Raw genomic sequence first — 19491 nt, 5'->3', positions numbered from 1 at the left:
TGTGTGCATGAATAGGCCAAGAGAATTTCAGAATTTTAGCTGGGCTTTGGGCCAAAGGCCTACTAGCAAAATTCCAACACATGGTCATTAGACCCCGGACCTGTCGGACAACCGTATGGGTGATTCCTTTCAGTTTCATTTTAGAGTTTTTGTGTTCGGTTTGGAAAGCGGAAGCGGCGGCGTTGTTGCAAAGTAGGAATAATATTTTCCCTGCCCTATCCTTATTTTGTTGATGTGTTTTCCGTTCGATGAGAGCCTATGAAGCTGTGTGTCTGGCGGGTCTTCTAGGATCCGGCCGATATAGATTTCTAGTGGATCCTTCGGCGACGGGCGACCGAGACCCGAACTGAATGGATTTTCTCTTGGCTAACTTGAAAGGGTCAGTGGGCGAGTCAATGGTCGCCATGCACCGTCGCACACTCGCTGGCACGTCTAGACTTGGTCCGTTGTTCATCTTCGTTCAAGGAGGGTCCGTCTATTAATTGCCTATCTATGAGCGATGTAGGGTGTGTCTTCTGGAGTCGGCCGGTCGGCGTACGTCGTGGATCCGATCCCGTCGTCGCCGTCCGAATCCATCCATGCAATGCAGCTGGTCTCTGCCCGCCATGGACGGACGGCCGTCCTCGTTAGTTTGTTTCACACACGTATTATGATACGAAAAGCAAAAAAAAGGGAAAAGAAAGAAGGTGCAAAGGCCGGAGCGGAAAGGGAGAGGGATCCATCCTGCAACAACGGACGGACGCCGGCCATCGCCGTCGCCGCTGGTTTTCGCCATGCACGTACGATTCCACGACCGGCCGCAACCGCGCAACGGAATCGCGCACGGACGATGTGTGGCCTTTGGCCTTCTCGAGGAGAAAAAAGAGCTCAGAAGGCAAGCTGCGGCGCAGCGATTTTATTATTTTTTTCTCCTTTTTTTGCGGGTTTTTATTTATTCTTTTTTTTCAGAAGGCAAGAAACAGGTTTACATATAAGCTACTTTCGAAACAGGTTTATATATAAGCCACAATTTATGTAAGCTACTCTCGAAACAAGTTTTCGCACCGATTCATATATACAACAACACAACAAAGTATTCGGCCGAACAGTACAATATGGTGGGGAGGCTCACTTACAAAGTAGATCAAAGGATGAACATGAAACCAGAACAAGCATAACATCTAGTCGAGGTTCGACCGAAGACATCTAGGATCCACGACAATGTCCCAAAAATGATAAGGCGTGAAGCGTCGCTGCTGCCGGGTCTAGAAAAACAAACTAGAGCGGTATTTTGGAGACTGATATGGTCCTTATAACACACACACGTGACTTTTTCCAAACGTTAATTTTTGTGATGTAGTACATATGAAATTGAGAATAATATAAAGGAGCGTCAATTAATTTGGATCAGAGGTCGTAAATACAAGTTTTATTTGCTACCATTTGAGTGAAAATCAAGTCAGCCGTGTAAATAGCAGTTCAATTCTTGTCCCCATGGTTCTTTCTAAAAAAACAGATAGATTTATGCATATGCCACCAAAGATATCGCTGGGTTAAACAAGAGTACTCACCTACGTGCCCAACACCTAGTGCAGATGGATGCCTAATCCAAAGCTGCACTTTTCTTGCCTTGATATAAAAATTTCACTTGTTCCTGTCTGATCTCTTCTCCTAATTAATTAATTAATTAATTATTACACGGGAACACCGGCATAACCAAGGTAATTTAATACTCCAGTGCCACGTGTAGACGATGGACAGATACAGCCATTCACACGACAAAGATCCACACAAGAGGGACCGAATCAAAAATGACTGCATGGTTGTGCCAAAGAGTAACGCATGATCGTCCTTTTCTAAAAATAAGAGTAAAGCATGATAAAATAAAATCCAGTAAGAATAATATTGTACTAATAGAATCTTGTGATTACTTTCAAAGTAATATTCGAGAAATTTAAAACGAGATGAGGAGCCTCCTAGAGTCATGGACAATATATTAAGGAGCCCACCTGGGCGAGATACCAGAATTCGTTTCCGACTGTAATCGAGTCCCACTCAGTAAGGACAAGGATGCGCACTACGACCTTGCCAGTGGGCTATGGGGCATATTGATGTTTAAAACAAAGTTTTGATTAAAAGCAGGAGAAAGTACTCATCGAGGCATTTAAGTTTTTCTAATAAGTTACTAATTGGTTCAACAATTACTTCACCAGTATGTAATTTACACACAGTCTTGCTAAACCTCAGTCGGCCGAGACTTGGTTATGCCTCAGTCAATGCTATATTTGTGAGATCTTACACTTAGATCCGTGCAAAATTACATCGAGATTCGTGAGATCTTACATTGAGACCATATATTAAATAAAACCAACTTTTAAAAGAACTTTCATACAAGAATAATAAAATTACTAGCAAGTCTTTGAAAAAAATCATACAAATAACTTACTTATAGATAGGATTTCATAACATATAAAATTATATTAATAGTGTAATAGTGTTTTTTAGGGAATAGTGTTTTTTTACAATGGTTGTTTAAGTAGTTCTAAAAAATTAAAATGGTGGTAATGAAAGAAAAGGGAGAGAAACCCGAGAGAGGCAGGAGGCAATAAAAGCGAAAGGAGAAGAGGATAAAAGCAGGGGAGGGGGGCCAAACCCCACAACTTTAGAGAGAGAGCGGAGGAGGAAGGCGACGACTCGTGCAGAGTGGGGCCAAAGAGAGAGGGAGGGAGCGCGGCCATGTGGAAGCCATGGGCGCGCGTGGCATGGTCGCCGTGGCGTGCTTGCCTTCTTGGCCCTCCCCGTCGCCCCCACGCCCACGCTCACGCCCATGCCCGTGCCCGCAGCCATGCGCCTCAAAACCCCATAATATAGATTGTTAAGTGTGTGCCATCGATTTAAAGCGCTAGCGTGATAAACTAAATCCAATAAGAATAAAAATGTACTATTGGAATCTGTTGATTAGTGTCAAAGTTGTACCAAGAAATTATGCCAATATTCATCACATCAACCTTTTTAAATTTAAAAACATGCCAAAGTACCCACCCCTTGCTTCTCGTCCTTTTTTTTTGAGAAAGCTACGTGTTCATATGAAAATACGGTTACAACACCACATGTAGCTTCGCAAATATAAGGATTTGATCAACCACTACTCCATCAATATGCAATTTATGTACGTATAGACATGCTTTTGTATCATATAAATCGTATATTGAGAGCGCAATCGGTGGTCAAACGGTGTTGACGAAATTCAGTTTACACCATAAGTTAATGAACGGATGGAGTAGTGGTGGTACCACCGGAGCAGGAGGAGAGAGGAGAGCAGCGGCCACCCGATCGACCGTGTCGGCAGTCGACCACCCAACTAACGTATTTACATACGTACGCACGCACGCACGCGTGTCGAGTGCAGCAGGAACAGACCGCGACCCGAATTGCATGGATTTTTTCGTGAAAGGGTGAGCGAGTCAACGGTCGCCATGCAACGTCGCGTACTCGCTGACACGTCTAGACTTTTGTTTTTCTTTTTCTTGAGGACCTCGCACGTCTAGACTTGGCCCTGTGTTTTAATCTTGGTTCAAGGAGGGCCCGTCTATGTCTATATCTATGAGCGATGTATAGATAGATAGATACGTCTGTCTTCTGGAGGCGGCCGGTCGGCGTACGTCGTCGATCCGATTCCGATCGCCGCCGTCCGAATCCATCTGGTCTCTGCACGCCATGGACGGACGGCCATCCACATTTGTGTGTTTGTTTGTTTGTTTGTTTTACACACGTACTTTCTCTGTTCCGAATTACTTGTCGCAAGTATGGATGTATCTAGATGTATTTTAGTTTTAGATACATTCATTTCTGCGACGAGTAATTTGGAACGGAGGGAGGAGTAGGAAAAGCAAAAAGGGAAAGAAAGAAAGAGGGTGCAAAAGCAAAGGTGCCGGCCGGAAAGAAAGGGAGAGGGATCTCCCCATCCTACAACAACGGACGGACGTCGGCCCTCGCCGCCGCTTCTTCTCGCCACGCGTGCACGCACCTACTACGTTCCACGGCCGGCCGCAAACAGCATAATGGAATCGCGCACACGGACGATCGATCAAACTTTACGAAATTTGATTTGAGGCAAATCTTATACGCCAAGTAAAAAAGAAACGGAGGGAGCATATCTCATTTGGCCTTCTCGCAAAGAAAAAAAGTTTGTAACATATGCCCTGTCTAGATCATTTTTATTCGCACTTAGCAAGTGTAAAACATCGCCCTTTCTTTTGACAATCTGTAAAACATGACCACTTTTTTGCGAGGGAAACACCACCCTTTCTTTTATCATACTCGCAGTTACAATTTGTATAAGCTACTCCCTTCATGTCACAAATAAGTGATATTTTGGACACTGCTATGGTCCTTAACACACGTAACTTTGAGCAGCAATTATTTTTTGTGATGTACTACGTATGAAAGCAAGAATACCGTACTACAATTCAATGAATACGTTCCCGGATAAATTAAATATTATACTGTACTACATAGTTATTTTCGAATTTGCAGTCCAGACAATCGGAATGAAGTCCGTACTCGGAGTTTTAGTAATTCAACTACTAAGCACCGACTTGATTGCAAATACAAGTTTAGTTTTGCTATTTGAGTGAAATCAAAATCAAGTCAGTCTGTAAATAGCAGTTCAATTTTTGTCCCCATGGTTCTTTCTAAGAAAGAGATAGATTTATGCATATGCCGCCAAATATGTCGCTGGATTAAACCGGAGTACTCACCTACGTGCCCAACACCTAGTGCGGATGGATGCCTAATCCAAAGCTGCACTTTTCTTGCCCTCATATAAAAATCTCACTTGTTCCTGTCTGATCTCTTCTTCTAATTAATTAATTAATTCTCACGCGGGAACACCGGCATAACCAAGGCGATTTAATACTACAGCCAGTGCCACGTATAGACGATGGACAAATACAACCACTCACACGAAAAGATCCACACAAGAGGGATTCGAAAACGATTGACACAAGAAAGGATCGTACCACATGGTTGTGCCATTGTTATAAAGAGTAAGCACGATAAAATAAAATTCAATAAGAATAATACTGTACTATTAGAATCTCGTGATTACTGTCAAAGTTATATTCGAGCCATTTAAAACGAGAACTAATAGGTGAGAATCCTCATGGACAACATATTAAGGGGCCCATCTGGGCGAGATACCGAAATTCGTTCCCGACGGTAACCGAACCTCGGTTAGCAAGGATGTGACACCACGACCTTGCCAATGGGTTACAACCATGTTGATGTTCAAAACAAAGCTTTGATTTAAAGCAGGAGGAGAAAGTACTTGCTTTGTTCCTCTTTCAACGCGTTTCAGTTTAATTAAGGTAAGTAATTGCATTAACAAAGTTTAATAACACACCTTAAATTAAGGACCCTCTTAGATGGTGAACGCTCCTTGGCGGATAGCATTTACGAACGATTTCCATGGCAATTTTACTTGAGGAGGATGGCGCAATTCCTTCACAGGGAAGGCTTTTTTTTGAAAAAAAAATGTTGTCGTTTGATCTAAAAACATTTGTAAGTTAGCATTGTCCGTGAACCAACCTGTGGTTGGATGGTTAGAGGGGCAGTGGTATCCCAAGCCCACCAGGGTTCAAATTCTGGTGCTTGCATTATTCCTAAATTTATTTCAGGATTTCCGGCGATGCGTTTTCAGTGAGAGGAGACGTTCCCGTCGACGACGAGGCGCCTATGGCGACTTCATAAATCACAAGATGATATGTCGGGTCAGTCTTTCGGAGGTATTCATAGGGGCAGGATGAGCGTATGCGCGTATGTATGAGCGATTGTGTCTCTACTCATGTTCAAAAGTTAGCATTGTCCCTAAATTATAAAAAATATCTTGTGGGGTAGCACTTTTATTATTTGTACATTAATAGCTCTATAAAAAAGGGGTAAAAGAAAATAGAAAAAAAGGAGAGAGGCAGGAGGCAATAAAAGCGGAAGGAGGAGAGGAGAAAAGCAGAGGAGGGAGGCCAAATCCCACAACTTTAGAGAGAGAAAGCGGAGGAGGAAGGCGACGACTCCTCTCGTGCTGAGCGGACAGAGAGAGGGAGGGAGCGCGGCCATGTGGAAGCCATGGGCGCGCGCGGCGTGACGACACCTGCTTGCCTTCTCGGCCCTCCCCACCGCCCCATGCCCGTGCCCGCGCCCATGACCCCGCCGCCGCAATGCGCCTCAAAACCCCATCTTTGACCCGGCGGGCTCCGTGAGGACCCCTGATCCGGGCCCAGCCATGGCGGAGGCGGCGCCGCCCAAGCTGCTCTACATTGCCGTCGCCGACGGCGGCGGCCGGCGGGCCTTCCGGTACACGCGCCCCGTCCTGCAGAGCACCCTCCAGCTCATGGGCTGCAAGGCTCGCCACGCCTTCAAGGTCATCCCCCACCCCTTCCTCCTTCCCCCTTCCCTTTTTCCTCTTTGCTGTCTCTATTGCTGTCTGTGATCTTGATCCCTCCCGAACAATGGAGGGCCGCCCGCCTCCGATTGGAGGCCCTCGTGCGACCTGACGGGACACGCTCGCGCTATGCCGCGATTAGATTAGACTGAGGACGGAACTGCCTGCTCCTACTCTGTTTTAGATGCCACAGATCCTCCATGGCCAGCACATGTCCAGCATGGTGTTCTGGCGCTGCTGCTTGAATTGCTCCTGCCTGGTTCAGACGATGCAGTTAGGCATGCCCAGCATAGTGTTTGACATGGGAAGGTGACAACTGCCTCTGCCTGCTTCTATTATGTTCTAGTAGATGCCATAGATCCTTCATGTTCATTCATGGACAGCACATGCCTAGCAGAGTGCTGAATTGATTGTTCTTTCCTCAAACGGTGTTGTTAGGCATGCGTAACTTAGTGTTTGGCGATGGGGCGATTTTGACATGGGAAGGTGACAACTGCCTCTGCCTGCTTCTATTATGTTCTAGATTCCATAGGTCCTTCATGTTCATGGACAGCACATGCCTAGCAGGGTGTTGAATTGGTTGTTCTTTGTTCGAACGATGTTGTTAGGCATGCCTAGCATAGTGTTTGGCGGTGGGGTGATTTTGACATGGGAAGGTGACAACTGCTCCACCAATCGATGAGCATACCACGTTCTTGGCTCAATCCAATCCAAACTCCCCCGGGCCGGTCCACTTCCCTTGGATTGGACAGGAAACTCTCATATCCTTTTCGCCATCTTTTGGCCAGGGTCATTCTTTGCAACAAAAGATTGGATCTGATTCGGCGTATTTCGGATGCGCAAAACACACCGTTCCTTTCCAAGCTATTCTTCTTGTTGCAGACTGAATTTGTCTTTTGGTGATACTTTGCTTGGGGGTCATTATCAGCACATACTGTCAGGCAACTGTTGCCCCTCTGCTACACCTAGTGTGAATTCCTATTGCTTTCTTTGCTTTATTATGCTCTGATGACAGAGACGGCACCGTGTTATAGTGATATAGACATCTAGGCTTTGCCTTGCCATGATCTTTATGCTCGGGAACTGTAGCTTGACGGGCTACTGTTCTAGTCTGTATCTTGGAACTGACCTGAGCTCCGGTATCAGGTTCTCACTTGACGTAACTTTCTGTACTCTGATTTGGTGTTGGCTATTTGGCATATCTTGTTTTCCTAATCGTCCATTTCGATTAGCTTCCTAAGCAAATATGCATCTTGGAGTTGACCTGAGCTCTGGCATCAGGTTCTCACTTGACGTAATTTCCTTACTCTGATTTGGTCATCACTGTTTGGCGTATCTTGTTTTTCTCATCGTCCATTTCGATGAGCTTCCTAAGCAAATACGCATCTTGGAGTTGACCTGAGCTCTGGTATCAGGTTCTCACTTGACGTAATTTAATTTTCTTACTCTGATTTGGTCATGACTGTTAGGTGTATCTTGTTTTCCTCATCGTCCATTTCGATAAGCTGCAAAAGTAATATGCCGGTCATGTGCTCAACTTTTTTTATTGGTGTGTGGAGTTTAACAGTGTTTTTTGGCACCGTCAGATTAGCAAGAGAGTGTTCAGTGTGATGAGGAATGAATTCTTGGATGTGTCGAGATCGGATAGGGCTATTAAAGATGAAAATGCCCCTAGCCTAGGCATTGGGGAAGATGCTGAGATGCTTAACACAGAAATTCCAGACGCAAGTAGCAGCAGCTTGCCCTTCGAATTGTACAAGACGCAGACAACGATTCTTGTTTCAAGAGAGAGGTTTCTGAATATCGTGTGTGACGCACTCTCTTCTTACAAGTATGTTGGACCAAACCAGAAGGCTGACTTTCTTCTTGCTTGCAGGTAACTTTACCCTATCTTTTTCTTATTGAGTTCATACGAATTACTAGCAATCCAACTAGCATGTTTATTCATTAATTTAATTTACAGCTCCTAGTCGTCTATATCTTCCACAACTGAACAGGATTAGGATAGACATTTATGCTTAGCATGCTTTGTTAAAGTCAAATGATTCCTTTGAAAAAAGCCAAATTATTCTTATGAGCACGGTGCATGCATTATGCTCCAATGAAATATGCATATATTACCCAAGTCATTTCAGGGCACCCATAGGGTAGCTACTCGATGAATTCAACGGCAGCTAATTTTTGCAATTCTGTCTTTTTCCAATTATTCTTATCAGAATTAAGGAGAAAAAGGAATCGGTGACAGTACTCTTGTGTGGGACAAGCGGATGCGGCAAGTCCACCCTATCGTCTCTGTTGGTATGTTAATTTTCTAACCTAAGAGTCAGCCATTTCTGAAAGGTGATAGCTAATACTATATATAACGCCAGTGACACAGTAGTTTGGTACACACAGAAGCATTTAATTGTAAGTATCTGCATGTCAAATACTCCCTCCGTCTCATAATGTAAGACGTTTTTTGACACTACACTAGTGTCAAAAAACGTCCTATATTATGGGGCGGAGGGAGTACGTACCAATTTAAAGCGCTTTGATACCTTTCCTGCTCTGTTGTGTTTCTTGTTGCTTTTAGAAGATTGCACTGTAAATTAAAGAGATACGTGATGCTGACTCCTTTCTGAATGCTAAATACAGTCTGTTTGTTTTATCCAGGGTAGTAGATTGGGCATGACGACAGTGGTTTCTACTGATTCTATACGCCATATGATGAGAAGCTTTGCAGATGAAAAGCAAAATCCTCTTCTCTATGCGTCAACCTACCATGCAGGAGAATACTTGGACCCTGTTGCAGTTGCTCAGTCAAAGGCTAAGCGCCAGGCAAAGAAGCTCGCAATGGTTTCTAATCCTAACACAAATGAAGGCCAAGATGACACTCCAGATGTTAAATCTCGTCACGGCTCCTCAGTATTACCTCCTAGGACCGAGCTGATTGGCAGCAAACAAATGGCAATAGAAGGGTTCAAGGCGCAAAGCGAGATGGTCATCGACAGCCTGGACAGATTAATTACATCCTGGGAAGAGCAGAAGCAATCTGTTATTGTTGAAGGAGTTCATTTGAGCCTCAATTTTGTGGTGCGTACTAGTCCAGAAGCAACACTGATATTCTATTACAGCTCTTGCGTCGTTTACCTGTTATATATTTTGTTGCACTGATGAATTGACTAAGCTATATTTTATTTTGAATATCTAATAGATGGGGCTAATGAAGAAACATCCTTCCATAATACCATTTATGGTATACATTGCAAATGAGGAGAAGCACATGGAACGGTTTGCTGTGCGCGCAAAGTACATGACACTGGACCCAGCAAAGAACAGATATATCAAGTACATCCGGAACATCAGGGCTATTCAGGAATACCTTTGCAACCGAGCAGACAAGCATCTTGTGCCCAAAATTAACAACACTAATGTTGACCAGAGCGTGGCAGCGATACACGCCACAGTTTTCAGCTGTCTTCGCCGGCGAGAAGTTGGGGAGCAGCTGTATGACCTCAACACAAACACTGTTCCTGTAGTGGATGAGGAATACAGGAACCAGCGTGCAGCTAACTCCTTGGGTTCCAAGGGCATGTTCCAGTTCATTCAAAGGAAGGGGTCTTCGAGGAATCTGATGGCTCTCCTTAACCCTGATGGTTCGGTGACTAAGGCTTGGCATGTAGATTCAGGTGATGGCAATGCTAATGGCAGTACAGGCAGTGGTGGATCAGTAGGAAATCGTATGGTTAACCCATCACAAATTGGGAAGGCAGAGTCAGTTAATCTCCAGTTTGGTTCTTTTGGGATTAGCGCGTGGCTGAGTGACACAGGCGGTGGCACCAGCCATGCTGGAAGTGTAGATGACCTGAGGGCTGATGGGATCGAGACAAGCGGTAGATACTTCTCCTCATGCTGCAGCTCACCAAAAACGTCAGACTGCGCCTCCAAAGAGGTATGTGTTGTGCATCAACACTAAGATATGTTTGTTATTAATACTGACAGTAATGTGTTAATGTTTTTTTAGTCGATTGCTGATGCTATACATTCCGATCTAACGACTGCTCTGGTGACCTTTCTCCAGCATATGGAGGATTATTCAGTCTATGGTAGTGAAGAGGATGCTGACGACCCACCTGATGCTGAAACTGATGAGGATCTAACTGATGAAGAAAGGGATGCTCATGAGGTAGCTACTACTCCTATGTTATACAGCAATTTTCCCAGTGGGATTTACTTGTATTGTGGTAGCAGCCACTTGATTGCAGTTGCTGCTTCCTAAAACTCTTGCAAATACATTGTGCCTTATACCAACCAGGAATGGCAGTTGAAAGCGTGCCTCATTTCAAAGCTAAATGTTTTCTGCACCAACCATTTCCTCCAGATTGAAGCGGGCTCCGTCGACGAGCACTCCACCAAGTCTGACGAGGAGTACGACGACCTAGCCATGCAGGACGTGATGGGGAACGGCAACTGCTCCGACGACGACGAGCAAGCTGCAGGGTACGGCACCAGGGGCTCACAGCCCATGGAGGAGAGCATCCTTGGAGCAGATGGCGCCGTGGTGGAGGGCAGGTACCACCACAACCTGGACCTCTTCACGATGTCCAAGGACGTCGCCGCCACAAAGATGCCGTGCGCGTGACACGGCCTAACCCGACCAACCCCTGGGGGAAGAAAGACACCACTGCCACGGTTCACTGTCAGCCTTCAGCCGCGGTGCTCTTGGGCACATTCTCCGGTGGTGCTTAGGAGTCTGCACCGGTTACTGTACCCATATGAGCTTATGTTGGTGGTTGTGACTGTTAGAGGATCTCATGCTTGGCTATATATAGGAATCCTGGTTTGTCGAAACTCGAATAATGAAAAGTTGAAATTGCATTCTGAATTTGCGCAAGAATATATTCTGTCAGAAGTCGGTGGACACATACTCCACCCACCAGTTTCGAAATATAAGGCGTATTTTAACTGTGCAAGATCATGCTTTGAACAACAATTCATCTAATCACATTTTAGATCAGTTATGAGTTGTGACACAAATTTATTTTTCTAACCGAGGCAACTGGGTGTAGTTAACATTAGTTGCCTCACTATCTGTCAGTGCAACAAATTCAGCCAATTCCGCTCTTTCAACGGCTATTATGAGCGTGCAAATGTTCCTGTGATGAAACTAAGAATATTAGTCAAATAATGTGAACTCTCAATGAAAATATTTTATGCATCGTTATGAGGAAATAAGAGGAAAAATACTTGAAAGAGTAAAATTAGCAGGTGGAGATATCAAACAATAAACACCACGGAAAAAGATGGAAAAAGATACATCGACCACACATGACAACATAATAAAAACATTGGTACTTCCAGAGCTGCATGCAGACATTTCATAGACAGAACATAATAAAACATTGGTACTTCCAGAGCTGCATGCATTCATTTCATAGACAGGCACTCATTTGATATCTGTGAAACCTCCTTTACAGAGACTGAAACATTTGATTTCTGCGAAACATCAGTAAAATAGGAAATTTTTACAAGAGATGGAAACCTTATACACTGATGAAACCCAAGGCAAAAGGATCTACAGGTGTCCTTGCTTCCCATCATCATCTAACCCTAAATATTTCAGCTAATTTTGCTTCCATGCTTTGCCTTTCTTATATATATATTTATATATGTATCTTACTCGAAGAGGAAAAAACGGTACAAATATACAACTTCTCTCCTTTTGAACAAGCAAAATCTCTTCTCTTTCTCTTTATTCCCAGAGGCCCCCTCCTTTATTTACAATCAAAGGCTTTCGCGAGCTCCGACGACGGCACTGGACAACGACTACTGGTAAGGCTAGCCTCGCTATCTGTCTGTACAGGGGTTATTCTGTCAAACTAACCATTCAATCTCTGCAAGACTGCGACGAGACCCCGATACGCCTTTCTGCAAATGAGAAAAACAAATTAAATCCAAATGGAAAAGGGTTTGCAAAGGCATGCAGATTATGAAGCAATAAGCAAACGCCTCCATGACCATGCATCTTAAAAAGGAAGAAGGATGAATTGCAGTAAGGATGACCAAGAGGGGCTTTGGAATCTGGTACCTCCTGCGGCTATAAGCTTCTCCACCCGGGCAACAATATGTTTCCCGTAGGTGTATCTCTTCAGTGCGTTAAGGTGGACCTTGATACGCGAAAGAATCAGCTCACGGTTGTGGTCGTCGCAAGTCTCCAAAACCTTTTGCACTACATAGTTCGCAAACTGGTCTTTCATCATTGCCTGGAAAGCAGAAGCTAGACGTCAGAAGACTGAAATTGCCCAAAAATACAAGCTTTAGAACAATAAAGACGTGGTATCCACATCTGCGCCTTGAAGCAGCAGATGAGGAAACGGAAAACAGTTTCACACATATAGCATGCTGAACAAATTCTGTTCCTCAAGACATAGACAAAACAAGAAATAGCTTGTGCCAATAATTATACCAAAATTCAGGAGCCACAGCACATAAGAGCTATATTCATGTAGTCAATAAATATCCATTTTATTTCTACACAGAGCAAGTTCTGCAACAAAGAACCAGTATGCTTAAACAGCTGGTTGAAAACACACCTGTAATGGCTCATTCTCATCAGTAGTACCAAGCATTTCATTAATTAGAATCTGGCGCTCCTCAGGAGAACCAAAAGACAGACACTTCTCAACAACGTTGGAAGCAAATTTCTGTTGGCTCATCTTCACGATCTGTCCAGCAAGCTGCTTAATTATAGAAGTACATTCTTCTGGTTTCCCGTGTTGCAAGACATGCTACAAAACAAAGAAACCAAAAGCCCTTTGTGTAAAGTGGGATACATGAAACTTTCAACTAGGTAATCGCTAGTCTATACAGTAATACGAGAAAGTGGTAAACAGAAGGAAAAAAGTACAAGAAAGTGGTAAACAGAAGAAAAAAACTCTCCATATATAATATCATATATCGGCATGATAGATCACACCGAACAAATCAACACACTTTGTGGTACTGGGCAGAAAGTATGAAGAAAACAGTACAAGCACATTCGGTAATTAGAAACTACTTCCAACGAGATATAAAAACTAGAGAAAGAGCATTTACATGATATGTAACTGCCAACTTGATAGAAGAAATCCAACATAAACCATCCCTCCCACTAATTTAATATACTAGGCCTGAGTGAAATTGTTCAAACGACAAATATTTAACAAGTAGGAGTAAATGAATAAGCATCTACCTGGATAACATAATTGCCATACTGGTCTTGTGTCAAAGGAACCACACACTGCATGATCTCCTCCATCATGGCATTTTGCGTGCTTTCATCATCACAGTGCTCCAAGACTCTCTGGTGGTAGTCAATACAGGTAGGTAAATTTAGTAGATTGTGAATGAAACGCATCCATTAAAACCAGATATAGGTTGATATAGCACCTGAATAACACGGCAACCATATGGATGGGTGGAAAGTTCAACCACTTGTCCATAAAAAGCAGAAATGATGAACTGTATCCTTTCTTGAGGGATGCATTCTATGCACTTCTGGATTACATGGTTGCCATTCTGATCACGAACCAATTTCAAGATAATTGTGTTTCCGTCAAGCTCCAAAGCCATTTGTGTTTGTTGCTCCACGCCAACCACTTCTAAAGCCTACAGAAAAATATGATGTCCCTAAGACTGTAAACAGCTGTCCATAACTGATTTGGTAGGAAAAAGTTTAGTTTGTAGCAATACATACCTTCTGAATAACCCGGCAACCATACATTTGTGTACTCAGCGTATATACATGACCCTTGAGTAGGTTTGCCAATTGCTTCTGTTGTGGTTCAGTCCCATACTCGAAGAACTGCCAAGAACAACAAATTAGGCTGAGGTCTTAAAATAATAAGATAACCTCGAAAATCATTAATAAGTAAATCAATTTGTTCGATACAAATGCATAAGATAGTTGCTCACCTTCTGTATAACATAGTTTCCAAAAACATCAGTCATCAACGTTCGTGCTTGGGGAAGTATTTCTGGAAAAATCATGTTCTTCTCTTCAGTAGAAGCTGTTTCAAGTTTCTGCTGTATAAAGCGACTCCCGTACTGATCCGAGCTGCAGAGGGAGAATCATATTAGTATCCCACATAAAGATAAACACAGCAACTATACTCAGTTTAAATCCAGGAAGTAATACCTGAACTCGACCACATGACCTACAATATCTAGCAGCTCAAAAGATCGGGTCTTATTGGTCTTGAATTCCTCCAGCAGAGTAGACTCATAAGCATTATCTACCAGACCATTCTCTGAACTCCATGATCCCATAGCTCCTCCAGTGGTGCTCCTTGCCATGGATGGAATACGTGTTGTTAGCCTATCTCCTTGCCTGGCATGACCCTGGGGAGATGGGATAAAATGGCTAGATGTTGGACTTGATAAATATGCCATGTCCATGCCATATGCTTGTTCACTGCCATAAAGAGTTGGGCTAAGACCACCAGATTTGCCCATGTATGGCATTCCATACTGTAGCTTCTGCTGAGCAAGTAATGATGCAAGATAAGCCTTTTGATATGCAGCATTATCCATGTGGCCTGAACCAGAAAAGTTACTTCCCCGGAAAGGACTCATGCTTCCAGCTGCACCAAGGGGGGAGTTGGGGTTTGCCTGCAAGTAAGGGGCATAGACTGCATCCATTGGTTGGACCTGATAACCAGTCCCCCTTTGATTTGAAAGAAGGTTGGCATATTCACCATCTGGACAGGAAAACACAAGTCAGGAAACAATGGGAACACACACACACACACACACACACACACACACACACACACACACACACACAGGGAGAGAGAGAGTACCAGTATTCAGGTGATTATTCAGCATGGACGAGCCAGAACTTCGTGAATTAGCCTTTGCATGTCGTCCAGGTACATCAATGTTTGAGCTATCACCATTCAGGTTTTGGTAGAGATACACAGGTCCAGTCGGGCTCAGCAAAGATCCTTTCTTGTGCCCATTACCATGCTGTGATTGTGTAGGGAACTTGCTGTTGCTTTCAGCTGCCAGTTTACTCATATTTGGATTACTCAAGTTACTGCTACCATTTGGAAAGACTGCATATTCCAGGGCATTTATCGGTTCTTCATCAGCATTATGAACTAAATTATGTGGAGAAAACTGTCTATGCTCCTTCGGAACATTATTAAAGAGCACATCTCTTTGATCGCCACCAAAGTTCTGGTAAATATGATTTTGCACATCACTTTCTAAATTGGCCATGTTGTTCCCCGAGAGGTTTAAACTGGACATAGCAGATAGAGCTGCTGCAGTGTCAGAACCATCATGATTACGAGAAGCAACATTTCTGCCTTCAACCATTTTATCAGCTTTTCCCATCCTAACTCCAACTGGAGGAAGGCAAGGGCTTGGAGCCCTCTGCATCAACTGAGGGTCAGGGGTGGTGCTTCTTGAGATCGAAGAGCCTACTGCAGAAGCAAATGTGTGCGACATTGAAGAACCTAAACTTTGTACCCTGACAAGACTGGGTGAAGCCGTTCCAGACCGAAAGCCATTCATAGATTCTGACCTACTCTGAAGTTGTGCCTTTGATGACTCAGAGGACCTTACTTGATTTGGGCTCTCAAAAGCATTTCGGCTATTAGAGCGTGAAAGATTCTGGCCCTCAAAAGCATTCCGGCTATTAGAGCGTGAAAGATTTGGGCTCTCAAAAGCATTCCGGCTATTAGAGCGTGAAGGATTTGGGCTCTCAAAAGCATTCCGGCTATTAGAGCGTGAAAGATGACCAGCTTTAGAAGCAGGATGGCTAATATTTTCCTGTCATGGAAACCACTGTAAATTAGATAACAAAACAAACCGGGACTTACATGCTAGTACAAAATAGTCTTACAAGTGATGCATTGTAGGAGTAGCCTGTTAGTATAAGTGCAAAGACAATTTAATTCCATTCATATAAAACATGTACTTCTACTTAAGGTTAAAGAATCTATTGCAGAGCAAATGCAATAAGAAAATATTTTCAACCTGCAGGGCATCCGCAAAGCTCTTGCGACGGGAGGCGAGGCCATTGACATCAGACAACCCAATAAGCCCATCAGCGGCTTGCCCGAGCCACTCCGATGATTGCTGACGTGCGAGGCCATTCCTTTCACCTCTGCCCATCCTATCATTCAGGAGATAGTCCACTCCGTTGGCTTCGCGTGCTCCTGGCTGCACCGAGAACAGAGAGCTCCCACCAGTGGCCTCCGAGGGCCGCCTCCTCCAGTCCCCGATGCCCCCGGAGGCAGCCTGGAACCTCTGTGCCACGCGCCAGTCCTCCTTGGACACCATCGGCACCGGCAGCCTCGGGTTGAGGTGCTCGTTGTTGTAGTAGTACTGCAGGTACGCCGGGTGAGACAGAATCTCCTCCTCGGAGAGCATGTCGGCGCCGCCGAGGCCGCTGTTGTCGACGTGGGCCGGGGGCGCGGCAGAGAAGAGCGTGCCCACTGCGGCGCGGGCGCCCTGGACGGTGGGGGGAGCGCTGCCGCTGCGGTACATGCTGAGCTCCTCGGCGGAGGTGCCTCCGCCGCCGCCGTGGTGGTTCTGGTCCATGAGCACCGCCTGCAGGTCGCGCTCGAGGTCCTCGAAGGTGGGGCCCGCCGGAGACGGAGCCATCGCCGCCGCAGCCTTGTTGGTCACCTAGCCGGCCGGCTCTGTTTCCTTCCTTCCTTTCCGCCTTCGTTCCCACACGAAACCTGAAACGAGAAAACACCAGGACGGTGATTAGAACTCCGAATTTCACACCCAGATTAAGGAGGAACGCGCACGAAGCTTGGGGAAGAAGAACTGGATGAACTAGAGAGAAAACGATCAGAAGCAGAGAAGCAGAAGCAGGGCCAAGAAACCAAACACGAGCGACATGGAATCGGCTGAATTCCAAGCTGATTTCGTCAATTTCTCTACCCGGATAGCAGCAAGAGGAACCCCAAGAAAAGAAATCCCACCTTTTAGGGGCGGACCTGCCGAGGGTTCAAGCAACTGAACCCCTAATTTCCTTGGAGAAAAAATCAGCAAACCCACTGGCTACTCCGTCGAAGCAGCGAACAAATCGGCAACGACGGGCGGATTGGGGAGGAAGCAAGAGAAACATCAACAGACTCCGGGAAGAATAATAATCCAAGCAGGTCGAGTTAGGGTTCGTCACCTCCGACGGACGGACGGGGGGAATCAATCGGAGCCCCGGCGGACGGACGGATCCCCGCTCCACGCCAGTCCGGCGGAGCGGCGCGGCGCGGACGAGGAGTGGGGGGGAGGGGCGGCGGCTGCGGGAGGAGAATTCCTGGAGGGTTCGGCGGGCGGGCGGGCGGAGGGGGGAGGAAAGGGGAGGGGGAGCTGGGTGCTGTGTTGGTTTTGTTGGTCGATCTCCTCTCCTCTCCTCTCGCAAAGGCAAAAGCAAAGCTAGTGGACCGAAGAAGAAAAAACCAGCCTTGGCGGACTTGGTGCGGCTTTCCTCCTCCTGGCTAGGTATACTAGTCCTATGCAATGCAATGCACCCTTTTCTTTCCTCCCCTTTCTCTTTTCTTGTTATGTGCTCTTTCTTTTAGGGGAAAAATATCTTTGAGATGATTGCTAGGCATTTTTTGCAACGACTTGGTGATCAAGAAATACAATCATGGGTGAGAAGCTGAAGATTTAATTTTATTAATAGAACTGTTAAAAAAGAGATCGTACGGAGAAAACTATGATGCGGATATATTGTTGGATTAAAAAGTGCACAGAAAAGAGTACAGGTCGTCCTCCGGTCAAGCACATACGTTACGTCATCGTCTTCGTGACATCAGAATCAACCACACTCCATTCTACGGTTTATTATTTATGTATTCATTCTTCTCATGACCAATATGACTTCTTCTTCTTCTTCTTCTTCTTCTTCTTCTTCTTCTATTACCCAAATGTTGCACGATAGAGTTTTTGTCTATCATAATAATGTCACAATTCGGTCACTCAATTTTCAAATGGTTACAGTTAGGGTTCGTCACCTCCAACAAACGGCATGAATTGATCCAAGGCCGGGTGGGTAGGTGGATCATCGATCCACATAGTCTAGTAGAGCGGTGTGGCCGAGGAGATGGAGCGCGGAGGGGGAGAACGGTGGCGACCACAATGGGGAGGGAGGAGAAATCCTAGATGGTTTGGCGGGTGGAAAGGGTGAGGGAGTTGGGTGATGTGTAGTTTTGCTGGGTGGCCTCTCAAGGGGAGGACCGAGGAAAGCTAGCTAGTGGATCGGAGAAATCATCCTTGACGGCATTGGTGCATGAATGCACCCCTTTCCTTTTTTTTTCTTCCTATGTCATTGTTTCATAAACGAAAATTGCGAGATAAATTTTTTTTACATGTGCTATCATTGGGGGATTATTTCCTTGGAGGAAGAGCAAGGTTTATCATCTATAGGGATGGCAGTTTTGTCCATGGGTATGGGTACCCGCAGGTACCCTATCCGAAAATATCGGGCATGGATGAGACTTTTTAACACTTCATACCCATAGGTATGGGTATCCATACCCGCAAAAAGCATGGGTAGGATATGGGTATGAAATTATACCCATGGGTAACCCAATAGATACCCAGAAAATAAATAAATAAATTGAACACTATAATATGTGAGTAAATAATTATCTTGAGTTCTTAACTAGCCCGCAGGACCATAGGTCATAGCCGGCCATCGCCCCAGTACTATCTTCTCTGCTTTTCCTTGAAGCAATCAAGAGCCGGGTTATTGAATCCTCGTCGATTCATCCCCAAGCAAGGCTATATATTGTACCCATCGGATGGGTACCTGAATTTAGACCTTTTTCTCATCTTACTTTTGTCATGTCAATGCTATATATTGTACCCACCGGATACCCATTAGGTATAGGATACCCGATGGGTATGTGCATGGGTACCAATTTGCGCCCATGAATAGTGAAGTGGGTGGGTATAGAAAAAAATTGGGTATGGGTTTGGGTAGAAAAGTGGCATACCCGCCCATACCCTACCCATTGCCATCCCTAATCATCTAGTAATGTGATGGTTGAGAAATGCAATTTTGTTATTAAAATAATATCTCTGGGTTC

The 19491-nt window shown here is 44.8% G+C and overlaps 2 protein-coding genes across 3 annotated transcripts; one reads left to right on the top strand and one right to left on the bottom strand.

Annotated features, from left to right (window-relative positions):
* Positions 1 to 6001: 6001 nt before the first annotated feature.
* LOC119318550 (P-loop NTPase domain-containing protein LPA1-like) lies at positions 6002 to 11294 on the top strand. The gene is made up of 7 exons (XM_037593123.1): positions 6002 to 6397; positions 8005 to 8294; positions 8635 to 8716; positions 9071 to 9490; positions 9612 to 10349; positions 10479 to 10583; positions 10779 to 11294. The coding sequence occupies exons 1-7, from the start codon at positions 6260 to 6262 to the stop codon at positions 11037 to 11039; spliced, it is 2034 nt and encodes a 677-aa protein (XP_037449020.1). The 5' UTR covers positions 6002 to 6259; the 3' UTR covers positions 11040 to 11294.
* Positions 11295 to 11827: 533 nt separating this feature from the next.
* LOC119318549 (pumilio homolog 3-like) lies at positions 11828 to 17743 on the bottom strand. Of its 2 annotated transcripts, none has more exons than XM_037593121.1 (11): positions 17580 to 17743; positions 16421 to 17130; positions 15238 to 16213; positions 14574 to 15135; positions 14351 to 14492; positions 14133 to 14240; positions 13826 to 14044; positions 13629 to 13739; positions 12991 to 13185; positions 12486 to 12660; positions 11828 to 12325 (listed from the first exon to the last, which is right to left on the bottom strand). In XM_037593121.1, the coding sequence occupies exons 2-11, from the start codon at positions 17048 to 17050 to the stop codon at positions 12285 to 12287; spliced, it is 3159 nt and encodes a 1052-aa protein (XP_037449018.1). In that variant the 5' UTR covers positions 17051 to 17130; positions 17580 to 17743; the 3' UTR covers positions 11828 to 12284. The 2 variants fall into 2 exon arrangements, with proteins under 2 accessions (XP_037449018.1, XP_037449019.1); XM_037593122.1 differs by lacking the exon at positions 17580 to 17743 and adding an exon at positions 17380 to 17486.
* Positions 17744 to 19491: the final 1748 nt, after the last annotated feature.

The sequence above is a fragment of the Triticum dicoccoides genome, chromosome 6A (assembly GCF_002162155.2).
Source record: "Triticum dicoccoides isolate Atlit2015 ecotype Zavitan chromosome 6A, WEW_v2.0, whole genome shotgun sequence".
Lineage (NCBI taxonomy): Eukaryota > Viridiplantae > Streptophyta > Magnoliopsida > Poales > Poaceae > Triticum > Triticum dicoccoides.
This window is presented reverse-complemented; position numbering and strand designations above follow the sequence as displayed.